The sequence below is a fragment of the Oryzias latipes genome, chromosome 1 (genome assembly GCF_002234675.1).
Source record: "Oryzias latipes chromosome 1, ASM223467v1".
NCBI classification, from domain to species: Eukaryota; Metazoa; Chordata; class Actinopteri; order Beloniformes; family Adrianichthyidae; genus Oryzias; species Oryzias latipes.
Window position 1 is genome coordinate 29,719,883 of NC_019859.2, and position 17,441 is coordinate 29,737,323.

A 17,441-nucleotide genomic window follows, 5' to 3' on the forward strand; every position below is an offset into this window, starting at 1 on the left:
GGGAGACAACTGTCAGGAGCACAAACTAGGACCTCAGTTTTGGCTTCATTGAGTTGGAGAAAGTTGTGATTCATCCAGCTCTTAACTGAATCCAGACACTTTTGCAAAGTCTGTATTTTAAAAACATCCTGGGGTTTAAAAGACACATAAAGCTGAATATCGTCAGCATAAAAGTGATAGGAAATGTCATTAAAAGAACTTAAAATATGCTGTAAAGGCAGCAGATATAAAATAAACAATAAAGGTCCCAAAACTGAGCCTTGGGGCACACCAGAAGTGAGAGGAGCAGAGGAAGACTTAAACTTGGAGAAGACAACAGAGAAAGATCTGCCAGTCAAATATGATGAAAACCAGTTTAAGGCTGATCCGGAGACCCCAACCCAGTTTTTCAGCCTGTCCAAGAGGGTGTAATGGTCCACAGTGTCAAAGGCTGCGGTCAGGTCTAATAACAGTAACACAGAGCATTTTCCTGCATCACCCTGCATCAGGATGTCATTAGTGACTCTGAGAAGGGCTGTTTCAGTGGAGTGAGCTCTGCCAAAACCTGACTGAAAATGATCAAGTATCCCATGACTGTCGAGAGCAGCTGTAAGTTGTTTGGCAACAACCTTTTCTAAAATTTTAGACATGAAAGGAAGGTTAGAAATGGGTCTAAAACTGCTCAAGAGGGAGGGGTCAAGCCCAGGTTTTTTAAGGAGAGGAAGTACAACAGCTTCCTTAAAGTGCTCAGGGACTTGACCAGACAGCAGAGACGAGTTCATTATTGACAGGACACAGGGACCAATGGACTGGAAGACATCTTTGAGCAGAGAAGTTGGCAATGTGTCGAGGGAGCAAGAGGATGACTTCATTGTGCCAACTAATCTGACTAGCTCAGGGAAGGAAACAGGCGAGAAAGTGTCTAAAATCACAGGACGAGGCGGACCAGGAAAAGAACCAGAGCCAGGACCAGCTGTGTGACACAGAGAGCTTCTCACAGATCTGACCTTTTCAATAAAAAAATGATAAAAACTTTTCACAGTCATCATTGGAATGGATGGGAACGGCAGGTGGACTGGGCATAACAATATCACTAATAGTGTTGAACAGCACTTTAGGATTACCTCTGCTTTTGGAAATGAGATTAGTGAAATATGCAGCCCTCGCATCTCTAACAGCATTGTTAAAAGAAACTAAAAGATCCTTAAGATGAAGGAGATGAACATTTAGGTGAGTTCTTTTCCATAAACGTTCAACTTTTCTGCATAATTGTTTCAGACGGCGAATACTATTGTTAATCCAAGGGGAAACCTTAGTGACAGGAGCCAGTCTAGTTTTAACAGGACAGACTTCATCCAAGATGGAAAGACAATAACGGTTAAAGTTACATAATAAAGTATTAACATCAGTACACGGAGAAAGGACCAGGTTAAAAGCATTAGAAAAGACCTCAGCTGTGGAGGAGTTAAGGATGCGAGAGCTGACTTCTCTGCGTACAGGCGAAAGTGATACAGAAAAAGATAAGTTAAAAAAAATGCAATGATGGTCAGAAATAAAAATGTCCTCAGAAAAAATAAAATCAATATGCACACCCAAGCTAAAAACAAGATCGAGTGTGCCACCTTTAACATGTGTGGGCCCAGACACATGCTGAGTAAAGTTAAAAGAGTCCATTAGGCTGATAAAACCACTGGCAAATAGATCAGAGTCATCATTAATATGCATGTTAAAATCACCAACTATGATCAGGTTAGACAGCTTCATAGTGGAAGAAAGAAAGTCGCTGAACTCCTGTAAAAACACACCATTTGATCCAGGTGGACGGTAGACAACGGCACAGTGAAGAGGGTACTTATTCCCGACTTTGATCACCTGGAGCTCGAATGAAGAAAATTGAACAGCGCTCACCGAGCGGCATAGGAGGCGATTCCGAAAGACCGCGGCGACTCCCCCTCCACGACCCGATGGCCGAGGCCGTCCGATGAAGGAGTAACCGGCCGGGCAGTTCAATGAGGGACGAATGGTCGGAATTCCGCTGCCAAGTTTCAGTCAGAAACATAAGATCCACGTTCCTGGAGTCGATAAGATCGTTTAGCAGAAACGATTTGTTAGCCACGGATCGGGCGTTGAGGAGCGCCATGCTCAGAGGGGAGGGAGCCCGGCGCAAGTTGTCAGCGACCCGCGTCAGGGGCCGCAGGAGCTGAGGGTTAGAACAATGACAGCACTGTGTGGATGTGGAGACAGAAACTAAGCACTTTTGGTAAAGTCTGAGCTTCTTATCTGCTGGGTTTCAAATAATACTATGTCTGATAAAAAAAAAAAGGTCTGCAGCCACTTAGTTTGCTAAGGTGACAGAATTCAGACCATCTTTGTTTTGCCATTCAATTAGTTTAATCTGCTCAACATGTGTGAATGCAAATATTGTTGTGAGTAAATAGAATATTCTTAAATAAAACTCTAAAAGCTGAAGATAAAATCAGTTTCTGTGTCTGTGTGAAAACAAAAATGTTTAAAAGTTTTGCATCTTCGTGGTGGATTGTTCTGGTGGGTCAACTCTTTTGTTCCTCAGAGGATCATGCTGTAACCCTTGTGTTATCCTAGGCACTTTATCATTGGGAGTTGGGTCATCTAGACCCACTAGACAGTGCACTGAACCTTTTTTCTTCAATGATTTGTGCTCTTCACTGGTGTCCATGGATGACATGAAATCTTTCCACCTTTATTCACCTTTGACATGGTAGGGAGAACACGTCCATGTAAGGGTGGGGTCATCTAAGATAGCACAAGGGTTAAAAAAAAAGTTTGCTTTTTCTCAAAAAATATTTAGTCAGCCACCAACTGTGCAAGTTCTCCCACTTAAAAAGACGAGAGAGGCCTGTAATTTTCTTCATAGGTATAACTCAACTATGAGACAAAATGAGAAGAAAGAAATCCCCAAAAATGTTGTTCACCACAAAAAAGCAAGATTTTTAGTTCTCACAGACCTGGATCTTCTTCTGTAAGAGGATCCTCTGTCCTCCACTTGTTACCTGTATTAATGCCACCTGTTTGAACTGCTTATTAATATGAAAGACACCTGTCCACAACCTCAAACAGTCACACTCCAAACTCCACTATGGCCAAGACCAAAGATCTAAGGCTGACTAAATACTTTTCGTCCCACTGTAAAAGTTCCAGATCTTGAGTGAAAATCGAAAACCTGCTTTTCAGTACTCTGTAGAGTGTGCCTTTGGGTAGAGTTAAATAAAAATAACAGCTTTATAAGATTAGAGTTAAACAAACTTGCAAAGAATTAAAAATAACAGGCCATTTGGAAAATGTTCAAAGTGTTTAGAAACGTTGTAGAATAAATTTAAAACAGTACAACGTCTCTGTTGCATTAGTGAGCGTGTGTTTCCCCTAAAGGGGTCTGCTGCACTGCAAAAGCATATTCTAAATTTTACAGTAAAAAATTAGATCTGGGTTTGACAGAATTTCACCGTAACAAATAAGGTGTAACTTTTAATGATGCTTCAGAAAATACATATTTTTTCCAGCTCTTCTCTAGCACACTTTCTAAACTTTACTGAAAAATAAACTTATTTGCCCTTAAAAATACAATCTAACACTATGAAATCAGCAGAGATACAAAATTAATTTTACTGATCCTGAAGGAAAGTACTGGAAAAAAAACTAAGATGTGTGGAAAAATGTCAGTTTTCAGTACACAGTGAAAAAGGGACAGTGGTTTTGGCTCACATTTCTTGTCCATGCTACAGATTCAACCCCCCACCACCATCTCTCCGGCTTTAGATCTTGTTTGTGATCACTGAAGCCACCATTTTCACTCCATCTGTCTCCAGCAAGGCTGCAGCAGTATATGCTACCCAGCAATCAGGAGGGAAGTCCAGCTGCAGCAGATGGCAGCCGTGAGGCAGGCGATGTGAGTCATATCATTATCTTCATTTATTTACCAACATCTAAAACACAAACTAAAAAAAAAAAACACAACAGTATTATGCCCTCAAACACAGCAGTAAATGTCAAATCTTGTTTCAACTAGTTGTTATGTAAAAACGTCATAGTAGTTATTAGTAGAAGCATTCCTAAATTAGTCAGGAAAATATTAAATTGTTATTAAGTTACTGAAATGATTTCGTCGTTGATTAACGTGGTCCACAGTAGGGGTCCCAACCCCCTGGGCCACAGACCGCCACCGGGCTGCAGAGAAAAAAAAATGTACACGCTGACTTTGATTATTTTCATTTTGTTTATTTTCTGATACTGAAGTAAGTTTTATTTTGAAAAACTACTGGATTCATTTCACCACATCCTTCTGTCTTGATGCAACACGTGACTTTAAGCAGCTGCTAAGTTAAAAGCCTAAAGCTAAATAGAAAAAAAAAAAAAAAACTTAACTTATTTGGAAAGTTTTTGGGGGAGAAAAGAGTCAGTGAAGAAACTGAAGAAGAGCCTTATTTACAGACAGAACCAGGAGTATTATGGATTTATTGAGACAGTTGTCCGCTCATACCAGAACAGAAGCCGTTCTCTGCTCTGCCTAATGAGCAGCGTCTGACTCCTGAATGTTTTACGTATGCAGATAATAAAGTTGCAGACATGGTGGATTCACGTTTATTATGTTTAGAAAATACCAGTTTTACGATGGTTGCGTTGTTTCATTTTGCTTTATTTATCCGTCAGACCTTATCCGGTTGTTAGAGGATCTGAGCTCAAAGTGTTATTATGGAAAATAAAATCGCGTCCTTTTTCTTTTATTGAATTTTTTACAAGTCTTCTACCAAATCTCCTACTTCAACAATCAACAACTTTGTTTCATTGAATCTTTGTCATAATTTAAAAAGAAAATGTTTTTAAACTAAATTTCTTGTACTAACATTTTCATTTGAAAAAAATTGTTAAATATTAAATGTAAACTTCAGCCCCGTTCGGACCGGTCAGTAAAAATGTTGTCTGACATTAAACCGGTAAAAGGTTGGAGACCACTGGTGTAGAGAAAAACTACGATTTGCTCTTATTTCCTCTCTGTTTTGGCTCTTGAAGGAGCCTTTGATCTTTGGGGCATGGTTGGACATTTGTGATGACTCCACCCCTGGACTTTAGTTTACCCTTTGCAGGTCTGGAGTTCTGACTCTGGAACAGCTGGTGACTGCAACAGGACCTGATCTGACGGATGCCCCGGTCTGAAAGATCCCCCCTCTCTCCTGGACCGCTGGAGAGACTGGCTAGATGCAGGGGAGAAGAGGCTCCTGGCTGATTACTGCAGCGGGACCACTCCTCTTGTCTGTGATGAACTTTATCCTGAGGTGTAGTTGAGGCCTGATGTGGGTGGTCTTGCTGGACAGCTGCTTTGTCCCTTCAGTCCCAACGGGCTGATTCTTCACTGTGCGGACTAGAGGATCTTGTACATAAACTGTTTGAAGGCTTTAAACAGGACTAAGTTGCAGAACCGCCATCCCAGTGCGTGGAGGGGAAGATGGACCACATTGGAGAGTTCTTTACAAAGCTCCCATACGGAACAGAACTGGAGACCTTCAATGGCGGATCTTACATGGTGCTGTTGCTTAGAACTCTTTTATCTCTGTTCTCAACCCCACTGTCTCTGACCACTGCCCTTTTTGTGATCCGAGGGAGACAATTTTTCATGTTTTTAGTGAGTGCGAGAGGCTTTCAGGCCTTTTCACGCTTCTAACACGTGTTTGCTGTTTTTAATGTGACTTTGTCAATTTGTTGTGTTATATATGGAACAGGGTACAAGAAGATAGACAAAGAGAAGTGACACCTGCTTAACTTCATTGTTGGTCAAGATAAACTTGCAGTTCATGTTGGCAAGAAGCACAAAATAGCAGCTGAACCTTTTGCTGATGCGGTCTCAGTCTGGCTCTGCAATGTTCTTCCTTCAGACTGTCAAACCGTTTGTCCTGTTTTAAGAAATTGTGGTGCTTTAATGATGTTCTCTGTTCTGTCTGTCGGGGAACTATGTTACGCTGCTATTTAATGTGACTGTTTGTATTCTTGTTATCTTTGATCCTTGATTACATGGGTGTTTAAAAAAATATTCTTCTTCTTCTAATAGTTTCCGGCAGGCTGTACAATAGTGTGTGCAATGCTGCCCCCCACAGGTGTTCATTAGAACTTATTTGTCATTGTCATTAAAGCATGAACAACGAAATTGCGTTTGGAGCATTGACAATCACCCTATTTGTTTTAAAGTGGGAAAAAAATCAGATTCACCACATAAATACCCAATAAATAAATAACTAAAGTGCAACTTATTCTTTCTCTTTCGGGGTCGCCACAGCGAATCATCCTTTTCCACCTCACTCTATCATGAACATCTTCTACCCTAACATTAGCCAACTTCATGTCCTCTGTTAAGACATCCATATATCTCCTCTTTGACCGTCCTCTTGCCCTCCTGCCGGGCAGCTCCATCTCCAACATCCTTCTACCAATATATCCACTATCCCTCCTCTGAACATGTCCAAACCATCTCAGTCTGGCTTCTCTGACTTTGTCGCCAACACAGGCAACATGAGCCGTCCCTCTGATGTACTCGTTCCTTATCCTGTCTAACCTGGTCACTCCTAAGGAGAACCTCAACATCTTCATCTCCGCTACCTCCATCTCAGCCTCTTGTCTCTGTCTCACTGCTACCGTCTCTAGCCCATAGAGCAGAGCTGGTCTCACCACTGTCTTGTACACCTTTCCTTTGAGTCTTGCTGACACTCTTCTGTCACACAACACTCCTGACACTTTCTTCCACCCGCTCCAACCTGCCTAAACTCGCCTCCTCACCTCTTTTCCACCCCCCCCCATCACACTGAACTGTTGACCCCAAGTACTTAAACTCCTGCACCTTCTTCACCTCAGCCCCCTGTAACCTAACGCTTCTACTTTGATCCCTCTCGTTCAGACACATGTATTCTGTCTTACTACGACTGACCTTCATACCTCTTCTTTCCAGAGCAAACCTCCACCTCTCTAGCTGTTCCTCCACCTGCTCTCTACTCTCACTGCAAATTACAATGTCATCCGCAAACATCATTGTCCAGGGAGATTCCTGTCTTACCTCGTCTGTCAGCCTGTCCATCAGCATAGCAAACAAAAAGGGACTCAAAGCTGATCCTTGGTGTAGTCCCACCTCCACCTTGAACTCCTCTGTCTGACCTACAGCACATCTCACCACTGTCATACTTCTCTCATACATGTCCTGAATTACTCTGACATACTTCTCTGCCACTCCAGACGACCTCATACAGTACCACAGCTCCTCCGTCGGCACCCTGTCATACGCCTTCTTTATATCTACGAACAGACGATGCAGCTCCTTCTGACCATCTCTGTACTTTTCAATCAACATTCTCAAATCAAAAATGGCATCAGTGGTGCTCTTACGGGGCATGAAACCATACTGCTGCTCACAAATCTCCAGCTTCTTCCTAAGCCTGGCTTCCACTACTCTTTCCCACAGCTTCATTGTGTGGCTCATCAACTTTATTCCTCTATAGTTGCTGCAGTTCTGCGTGTCACCCTTGTTCTTAAAGATCGGGACCAGAACGCTTCTCCTCCATTCCTCAGGCATCTTATCCCTCTTTAGAATCCTATTGAACAAACTCGTTAGAAATTCCACTGCTGTCTCTCCTAAGCACTTCCATACCTCCACAGGTAGGTCATCAGGACCAACGGCCTTTCCGCTCTTCATCCTTTTCAGAGCCTTCCTAACCTCATCCTTCCAATCTCTGCTACTTCCTGCTCCACAACAACCACAACAGCGCTTCCTTGTACTCCTGTCTACCTTCCTCAGTCCTTTCTACATCCCACTTCCTTTTAGCCAACCTCTTCCTCTGGATGCATTCCTGTACTTCCTCATTCCACCACCAAATGTCTTTACCGTCTTTCCTCTTTCCAGATGACACATCTAGCACCTTCCTACCTGTTTCCCTGATAATCTCTGCTGTAGTTTCCCAGTCATCTGGAAGCTCATCCTGACCACCCAGGACCTGTCTCAACTTCTGCCTAAATTCCTCACAAGTTTCTTCATTCTGTAGCTTCCACCACTTGGTATTCTTTTCTGTTTTCCCTCTCTTCTTCTTCCTGACCTCCAGAGTCATCTTACACACCACCATGCGGTGCTGTCTGGCTACACTCTCTTCTACCACCACTTTGCAGTCATTAACCTCTCTCAAATGACCTCGTCTACATAGGATGTAGTCCACCTGAGTACTCCTACCTCCACTTCTGTATGTCACTCTATGTTCCTCTCTCTTCTGGAAGTAAGTGTTGACTACAGCCATTTCCATCCTCTTCGCAAAGTCCAACACCATCTGTCCCTCCAGATTCCTTTCTTTCACACCAAACCTGCCCATCACCTCCTCATCACCTCTGTTGCCCTCACCAACATGCCCATTAAAGTCTGCTCCAATAACAACTCTCTCTCCTCTGGGGATACTCTCTATGACCTCATCCAACTCACTCCAGAATCTCTCCTTCACTTCTAACTCACAGCCAACCTGTGGCGCATACCCACTGACTACATTCACCATCACCCCTTCAATTTCTAACTTTAGGCTCATCATTCTGTCTGAGACTCTTTTCACCTCTAGAACACTGTTTACAAACTCCCCCTTCAGAATCACTCCTACCCCGTTTCTCTTCCTATCAACACCATGATGGAACAATTTTTATCCTCCTCCAATACTACGTGCCTTGCTGCCCTTCCACCTTGTCTCCTGCACACACAGTACATCTACCTTCCTTCTCTCCATCATGTCTGCCAGCTCTCTGCCTTTCCCTGTCATTGTGCCAACGTTAAGAGTCCCTATTCTCAAACCTATGTTCCTGCCTTTTCCCTTCTCTCTCTAGCAACGGACCATTCGGCCTCCCCTCTTTCTTCGACCAACAGTAGTCAAATTTCCACCGACACCCTGTAGGTTAACAGCATCGGTGGCGGTCGTTGTTAACCCGGGCCTCGACCCCTCGACCGATCCGGTATTTCTAAAGTGTTGTGCATGGTTATTCTGGCAATTTTTACACCGGATGCCCTTCCTGACGCAACCCTCTCTATTTATCCGGGCTTGGGACCGGCACAGAAGTAACTGGCTTGCAACCCCTGTGGCTAGATTAACTAAAATAACTAAAAAATGACTAAAGTGAAACATCAGTACAAAAAACCACAACAAGCACTAAACAAAAATAAGACATTCAGTGTACACAGGTGTTGAGTCAATAGCAGCTTGATGTTAACGTGCAGCAAAGCAAAGTCCAGTTCACAGTTATTTCGAGGTGGATATAGTTATGGTGGAGAAGTTGTGGGGTACAGTATATACAGTCTGTTGGGATATGAAGCGGGGCATATGTTCATAGTGTACTCAGATGAGAAGGTTGGAGAGGGGTGAGGGCGGTTGGTACCCACTGTTCAGCAGCCGTACAGCCTGTGGAAAAATGCCGTTACTCAGTCTGGTTGTTCTGGTCTGGATGGACCTTTACCTCCTTCCTGAGGGCAGCATGTGGAAGAGATGGTGGGCTGGATGGTGCTCGTCACACAGGATGTTGTGGACTCTCTTTAGACAGCGGGTAGTGCAGATGCTACTCATCTCTGGGAGAGTGGTCACAATGATTTCCATCAAATAATATGATACAGACCAGTTTGACGGGGAAAACGAATGACTGCTGGTCTCACTGTTTCATTAGAAACACATACTGATATAAATAATAATAATGGTATTAGATTTATCTGCGCCTTTCCAGACGCTCAAAGCACTTACAATGTATGTCCATTATTCGTTCTCTCCTCATTCATACTTTTTGGCATATGGACTGACATAAAAAAGTGGAAATATTCAAATCACTGAGGCATTCATACAAATGTTTCCTTTCTTCCCTATACTTATTCCAATTGAAAATGGCATGAGTAATGGACTCCTGCTCCCCACAATCACAAAGCCCACTGTCATGCTTGTTTATTGTAAACAAGCAGTCAGCCAGACCAGTGTCCCAGTCTTGTTCTGCTGATTACAACCTCATTTTTACGGCAGGAGGTTTCCGGTCGGCTCGTTTTTACAGACTTCTGACATGAATAGAACATCCTCCCCCTCTTCTCCTTGTCCTATTCCATCTGCCACTGACTGTCTAGATGTTTTTTCATATACTAAAGCATTAATGTATACCCAAAGGCATTAGCACATCAACACTATCTTTAGAAATTCTCAATCTCTTTTATCCCAACCTGTGCTGGAACCCAAATAAACATAACACTGCACACCAACCTCTTCACCTCGTAAAGACATGGCAAAATTATAAAAATCAGGTTGGGATGGGCCTCTGGTTCCCTGTGACGAATGGTCAACAATTCAAAAGATGAGACAGAGCATGCAGGGGTTTGGTCTTCCATGCAGTACAAAGCCCACAAAATAACCAGAGAACACAGACAGTTTGTCACTCTGACACACATACTATCTTGCATCCCATCAACAAACACCCAAAACTCAGTGTTTTGTGACCCACTCTCCTTTGACCCATCAATAAAAGAAATTACCGCCTCTCCTTGTTTACTAAGATACAAGCCCAACTGCTGACATCCAATCCATTTATCTATTCCAAGCAGATCCATATTCACATCCGGTTCTGGTAGGCACTACAGGGGCACTGGAGGCCACATAAACCCAATCAGAGAGTCTCTCCTTACTCCCTTAGGGTCCAATACTCGCATAATGTCTGTAATAAAATTAACTTTCTTATGGATGATCCCAAAGTCCCAGCAGTCAACAAGAAGACATTTCGCAGTCAAATCACCACTATATCCCGCCACCCTAGCCCAGTAATGTAAACCGAAGTTTCAAATGTTGCAGTTGCAATTGTGAATCTTCCATCTCAACCAACAAAGCTGGAAGTGACAGCAGATTTTTAAAGCTTTTGCTTGAATTCTTTCCAAATAAAAAAGACTGGTCTTTGCAGCAGCCCCAAAAAACTTGACAGCCATAGTCCAAGACAGACCTGACCATGGCTCTATAAAATTAACAGCAAAGTAGATCTTTCTGCTCCCCATTTGCTACCTGACTGGTTCCTCATAATATTAATGACTTTTTCACATTTAATCACAACTTTTTCAGTGTGTGTTCTCCATGTAAACCTCACAACAAACCACGGTCCAGCAAATTTGATTACTTACAGTTTCGTATTCATACATGTTAAGAGTCAAAGGAGGAACCTTTTTTGAGATTTATAAAATATGTACGTTCTTTCCAAAACTTGATTGTAATATTAAAGTTCCTATAAGGTGACTAATAGCAATCTGTTTTTTTGACAGTCAGTTAACAAGGGCTATTTCGTATTCAAAACAAAGAAAATGGTATTAAAAATACCTGGTAAACATAAAACTAAATGTTGTATTCTTATTTTTCTGCACTTAATGTAGCCCACTTAACATTCGATTTGCTCTTATTCTTCGGATTCACTTCAGGACTGCGTACAGGGGGGCGGGGCCAGGCCGAATGTTACGTTCGAGAGCAGTCTTGGATATGTAAACTGTTAAAAATCCGAACACGCGCAAAAGTGGGAAAAAATGATCTCTGCTGTATTGATTCTAATTTAATTACTAGTGAGTAACGAAATTAACATGTCGGCTGATCTAACTATCTCGCCACTTGTTTATTCAAAGAAAATATTCGCTTAATTTCTAAATAAATTCATAAATTCAAGACCCGTTTCCTCCCTTGTGGATGGACAAACGTTCCGAGGAAGTCAAATGTTAAAAGTTGACCCCCCGCCCCCCCCCCCCCCTCCATGAAGTTTTGTTAAAAATGAATGATCAGGCAAACTGAGACTGTTAAATTTGATCGTATTTTAAGGACCGAATTTCATAGTCATTTAATTGACATAACTTAAAAATGCTCGCTTCGTGTCTGTTTACACTCAAATCTTCAGATTTAATAAAATAGAGAAAATTTAAAAGAAACTCAATAAAACCAAAAAAAGAGTAATATCCTATATTTATGTATTTATTGACTTTTTAATGAATTCTTGAAGCTCAAATGTTGTAATTCTTATTTGACATGTTGTTTTAGAGACAGTTCTTCCGGATGTGACGTGGGCCAAGGCGTAACATCCGGGTGTTCCAACACACTGTTCTCGTATGTTCGTAGTGTTTTTGGAGTCTTTTCGTTCTTTTGGAGCAGTTTTCCTTCATGATAAACTCAAACGTTGCTGATTGCGCTTACTCTGCTTGGTTGGTGTCACGCATGGGTCGGTTGTTTGTTAAAGAATGCGATTCATTTGCTGATGTTAGCAGTCTGGCTAAACTAGCAAGCTAGAAGAAGCGCTTGTTGTTTTGATGAATCGTTTCGTCAAAATTATCTGTATTTACAAAAAGCCTCTGGGATCTTTTGCCAATTTTGATCAATAAGGCGCTTGTTCATGCTTCTAGAGACAACAAAACCCTAGTCGGTAATTAACTCCAAAGCGGCGTCTAGCCAAATTTGTCCTCCGACACCGGCGGTCTCGGAGCCTTCGCTGCCCCCGCGGGGATCTCCTATTGTTGTCCCGCCGCCTCGATCAACACGTTCGTGTCGAGCTGAAGAAGCTCTCTGGGAACCGGACCCAATGCGTGGAATGATGGGAGCTCAGAGCAGTCCCGTGAAGAGCTATGATTACCTCCTGAAGTTCCTTCTTGTGGGAGACAGCGATGTTGGAAAAGGGGAAATCCTGGACAGCGTTCAGGACGGATCCGCTGAGTCTCCATACGCCTACAGCAGCGGTGAATAACTGTCTACGATCACCTGAGAGCAGGTAAAAAAGCAAGGCCAAAGAAAAGTAATATGTGCGATTTTCTGTGCTTTCAGGGATTGATTACAAGACCACAACAATTCTTCTAGACGGTAGAAGAGTGAAGCTAGAGCTGTGGTAAGCTCTGATTACTGCATGGATGATAACTAAGCCAGCTGTTGGGACACTTCATTCTGTCTTTTTTTTTTAACAGGGACACATCGGGGCAGGGAAGATTTTGCACCATCTTCAGGTCGTATTCCCGTGGAGCACAGGTGATTTTTAATAACTTTTTTTTTTCTGGTTTATTGCACAAACTGGATTGCAGCAGAGCCATGTTTGAATGAAACTCTTTGTAGAAGTTTGTAAATGTGACCATCTTATAATGTATGATCTAAATTTTCTGTACAAACAGTCAATATGTTTAAAAAACAAACAAACAAACAAACAAGCTTAAAGGCTGAGTTTCTGTAAACTTAACATTGTTACCACATTGAGGATTGAAATTGTACCACCTGATCAAGTTCTCAGCCTTATTGCATGATGGGAAATGTCTGTTCTAACAGCTGATTGGTTAAAATGTTTTCTCAACTGTCAGGTAGAGGAGAAATGTAAGAGTGATTGGGAGTTTTTTTGTTTCCAGTGGTTTTTGTCTTTATGGATCACGTGTGTAAATGCATTTTCAGTAACAATGAAGGCATCATTCTGATAGATCACAAACTAATGCTCAACTTCATCAAACTGTTGCTTACACAAACCCACAGGAGATAGTTAGTCAATCAGAATGATTGTTGTTGGGACATTCACTTCTGCAGAAGTTGAACCATTGGGCCCTTTTTTATTTTAAACAACACAGCTCCGACTGCCTTCATTTCTCTGCCCTCTGTCAATAAAGGTCATTTATGTGATATTCTGATTCATAATCAGAATTGTTGTTGCAATCCTGTGACATTAGGCTACTTAAAATTGTTTTCAGATGACTACAACTACGTCTTGCAAAGTCTTCAGTTTTTAGAAAAGTTTTTGAGTGGTCAGTTTAAATATAAACAGTTTAAATATATGTTGAGTTATCTGTTTGCCAGACTCTTGGCTACTTCTGGACTAGGCCTCAGTCAGAAAGGCCAGTTTTGGGTCGTTCCATCTGTATTATCGTGTTACTGTTTCTCCGAATCTGCATTTTCGTTTTCTACGACTCGGACTGTTTGAAAAGAGCTCAAGTGAAGGTGTCTGTTTCCTCCACAGGGCATCCTGCTTGTTTATGACATCACCAACAGCTGGTCGTTTGATGGGATTGATCGTTGGATCCGGGAAATCGATGAGGTGATTCTCTATCAGCTTCTGTCAGATATTCAGGTGTGCTGATGCAGTGTGTGACAGCAGAACCTCATTTCCTCCATCAGCATGCTCCAGGTGTGCCCAAGATCCTTGTGGGGAACCGCCTCCACCTGGCCTACAAGAGGCAGGTGCCAACAGAGCAGGCTAGAGCCTACGCAGAGAAGAACAGCATGACGTTCTTCGAGGTCAGTCCTCTCTGCAACTTCAACATAGTCGAGTCCTTCACCGAGCTTTCCCGCATTGTGCTGATGAGGCACGGCATGGAGAAGTTCTGGAGGCCCAACAGAGGTGAGGCTGGTCTTTTTTTGCTCTTTTTATCAGTTCAGTTTTTACGACGGAACAAATGTGGGTTTAAAATGGATTTCTGGAAGATTAAAGGGTCTTGTGTTGAACTAAACAGAGCTGTGACAGGTATGGATTCAGCGTTTGGGCAGCAAACTCTGCTCCAGTCATAGAGGGATGAGACTGATCAGGCTCTTCTATTCATTTGAGTTGAACTGACAATTAGCAAAGATAATGAATAACCTGTGTGAAATAATCGTAAAAGAGAGACGGTCACTGCAAAGCCTCTTTAAAGAAAAGGGATCCCTTTAGTTCTTTTCTGCTGTTTTCATTACAATGTTCCAGTTTAACACAGATATCATGAATGACAGACATTCATTTTTGAGGTTTTGATTATAACATTTTACTACTTTAGTCACAGTTACAAAATGTAAAAAAAGAAAAAGAAAATGAAGACAAGAAGGAAACAAGGACCCAGATGTGCAATAGTCCCAGGGTCACAGGGGCCATTTTTGGGTAAAGGCAATTTTCAGGACCATACAGTCACACACTTCTAGAGGTGATTCCCAAGTAACCCATACAGGATGTTCTTGGACTGAGGGAGAAAAGCTGGAGCGCCCGGAGGAATCCCAGGCATCCACGGGGAGACCGTGCCAACCAGAGCATTCCCGCTGTGAGGCGAGAGCGCTAACCACTGTTAGGCCTTCCATGTGGTTGTTTTCAAAGACTCACTCCAATGGAAATTGTGTTTTGGGTGTTTTTAGCATGTTCTTGTAGCATTTATCTCAAGGTGGAGGACAATATATGATATAATTTCAGATCAACCCTAGAACACTTTCACTGTAAAAAGTTATGCCATCACTTTTGCCGGGTGATTTTTACCTGATATAATAGCAACAAAAAAGTACTTGTCATGAAAAATAGATCAAAACATGACGACACATGATCAGTTAGTGGTTTTCTTTTATTCAACTGTGGGATGTGTGACAAAATGAAAAATAAGTTCCTAAAAACATGCTCAAAAATGACTGAAAAATTAGGAATTTTGAGAACAAAAAACAAAAAATCCTAAAAAATAATGAAATAATACGAAAAACTTTGTCTTTGGTCCACCCATTCCTGGGACATGAGACTTCCCTGGTGAAGGAACAGACTCCTCGACACGCCACATTGAAATTCATGTAATGAGTTTTGCTCGAGTGAAAATCACGCAGCGATAGAGCTCAAGGGTTAAGATTTCGTCTTCAAGTTGTTTTTTTTTTTAATATGATGAATCCAGATGAAAGCAGATGGAAAAAGTGTTATTTGGAAAAGCTCTCAAGTGTGAAGTAGAAACTGCAACGGGCGAGCCAAAGTCTCCCTGCTCCTCTGCATCCATTTGTGGACGAATAGCTCCATTTGCGTCTTTGTTTTCCTCGTCTGAGCTGGAATCTGGCTCCAAACTGCGTGGCTGCATGGCCCCAATATCGCTCGCCTTTTTTTTTTGCACAGCTAATGTCAGCTGGGGGTTGTGAGGGTCGGTAAGCTATCATGAGAGAATGTAAACAAAGGGATGATGGGATATCAGCGGAGGATTAGTCCCGCCCACAGCTCAATGGAGAGTTTCTGATGAACTGCTGCACAAACAATGACCTAGAAAACGACACAAGTTTTTGAATTTTGCCTAAAAATGGCAAAATCCTATTTCAGAGACCAGTTGGACAATAGATCAAGAGATGATGGGAGTGGCTAATAACCAGCATGCTTTTCTGTTTGCTCTGCAGTTTTCAGCCTCCAGGATCTGTGCTGCCGCTCCATCGTTTCCTGCACGCCGGTTCACCTGATTGACAAGCTGCCACTACCCCACACCATCAAGTCCCACCTCAAGTCCTTCTCCATGGCCAATGGCATGAACGCCGTCATGATGCACGGACGCTCTTACTCTGTGACCAACAGCGCCACCTCTGGTGTGAACAGCGCTGGAAGCAAAGCTAACAGTCTGAAACGCTCAAAGTCCTTTCGGCCCCCCCAGAGTCCTCCCAAGTACTCGTCCTCCAAGGGGAACTGTAAGATCTCGTAGTGGAGCGTAAAGCTGGTGCTGCCCTCGTGGTCAGTATTCTGCTGTTCTTGCTGGAGGGATGGCACAGCTGGAGGAGAGCGCAGAAGACTTCCCGCCATCTTCATCAGTTACAAAGAACTTTTTTGGAAAGCTGCAGTTCCCTTGGTTCTGCGCTTGCTGGTGCCGTCCTGTGGATGTTGTTCTCCTGTACCCTTCCCTGCAGAGGCTCGCTCAGATCAAGTAGAAGTCCTTGGGATGGCAGGATTAACCCCCCCTCCAGCTCTGAAGACACTACATGTGACTCCACCCAACGTGGAGCAGGATTGTGTGTTGTAAAGTTGTGACTGTGTGTGGAGGATTGTCTGTGTGGAGGATTGTCTGTGTCCAGAATGTTCCGATGTCTCTCTATTCTGCAGCTAATATTTCCTTTGTGAGTAGACTTGGTTTGATGGGGCTTTGGGTCAGTGGGATGGGATTGTTTTGCACACAAATTCAGTTTGTAAAAACAAAAAAATGTTAGCATGTGTGTGGGGGGGCTTTGACCTTTTTCCCTCTGGGGGGGGTTCAAACCCACACGATCCGTTGTAGTTCTGGTGGAGTTCAATGTCACACTTTTGTACAGATCCATTTCAGTGTTTTAGAAGGTTCTCGATATTCTCAGGATGTTTGTCATGGTCGCGTTTTCTGAATGCGAGGCGCCTGGAGCTCCTGGACGTGAACCGCTGAGTTTTTCCTCCTGCTGCTGTCGCTCCTGCAGCTCCGGAGGTCACATCCATGGCACCTCCTTCGTGTTATGCATTGAGACCAGGACAATGGGCTACAAGTGTTTGGTGAACGTTCAAAGCACCACAGGTCTGTGAACCTTTGATCGGCTTGTCTGGCAGAGGGCCGGGAGAACCGTCCTCCATCTGAATAAAGAGCAAAACTCCAGAAATGCGTTTGTGTTCCATCTTTCCTCTTAGCGCAGACTTTGTGGGAACTGTGGGGGTGTTTGTCTTCTGCTCTTTGTCCTGCCCTGCGCTGCTTAAGTGCATTAAAGGGGGAA

General features: G+C 42.9%; 1 protein-coding gene across 3 annotated transcripts; it reads left to right on the top strand.

The window, feature by feature from the left end:
- Positions 1-12,074: 12,074 nt before the first annotated feature.
- LOC101162345 (ras-related protein Rab-40C) lies at positions 12,075-17,326 on the top strand. Of its 3 annotated transcripts, none has more exons than XM_020705580.2 (7): positions 12,077-12,222; positions 12,406-12,733; positions 12,819-12,879; positions 12,956-13,016; positions 13,984-14,061; positions 14,142-14,364; positions 16,122-17,326. In XM_020705580.2, exons 2-7 carry the CDS (start codon positions 12,580-12,582, stop codon positions 16,415-16,417), a joined length of 873 nt encoding a protein of 290 aa, XP_020561239.1. In that variant the 5' UTR covers positions 12,077-12,222; positions 12,406-12,579; the 3' UTR covers positions 16,418-17,326. The 3 variants fall into 3 exon arrangements, with proteins under 3 accessions (XP_004066238.1, XP_020561239.1, XP_020561240.1); XM_020705581.2 differs by having other exon boundaries at positions 12,082-12,205; XM_004066190.4 differs by having other exon boundaries at positions 12,075-12,733.
- The last annotated feature ends 115 nt before the right edge of the window (positions 17,327-17,441 follow it).

Coding starts and splice junctions, on each gene's coding strand:
- LOC101162345 (XM_004066190.4), top strand. CDS start 12,580: ATGCGTGGAATGATGGGAGCTCAGAGCAGTCCCGTGAAGAGCTATGAT. Junction 12,880..12,955: donor AGAGTGAAGCTAGAGCTGTG/GTAAGCTCTGAT, acceptor TTTTTTTAACAG/GGACACATCGGGGCAGGGAA. Junction 14,062..14,141: donor GGATCCGGGAAATCGATGAG/GTGATTCTCTAT, acceptor TTCCTCCATCAG/CATGCTCCAGGTGTGCCCAA.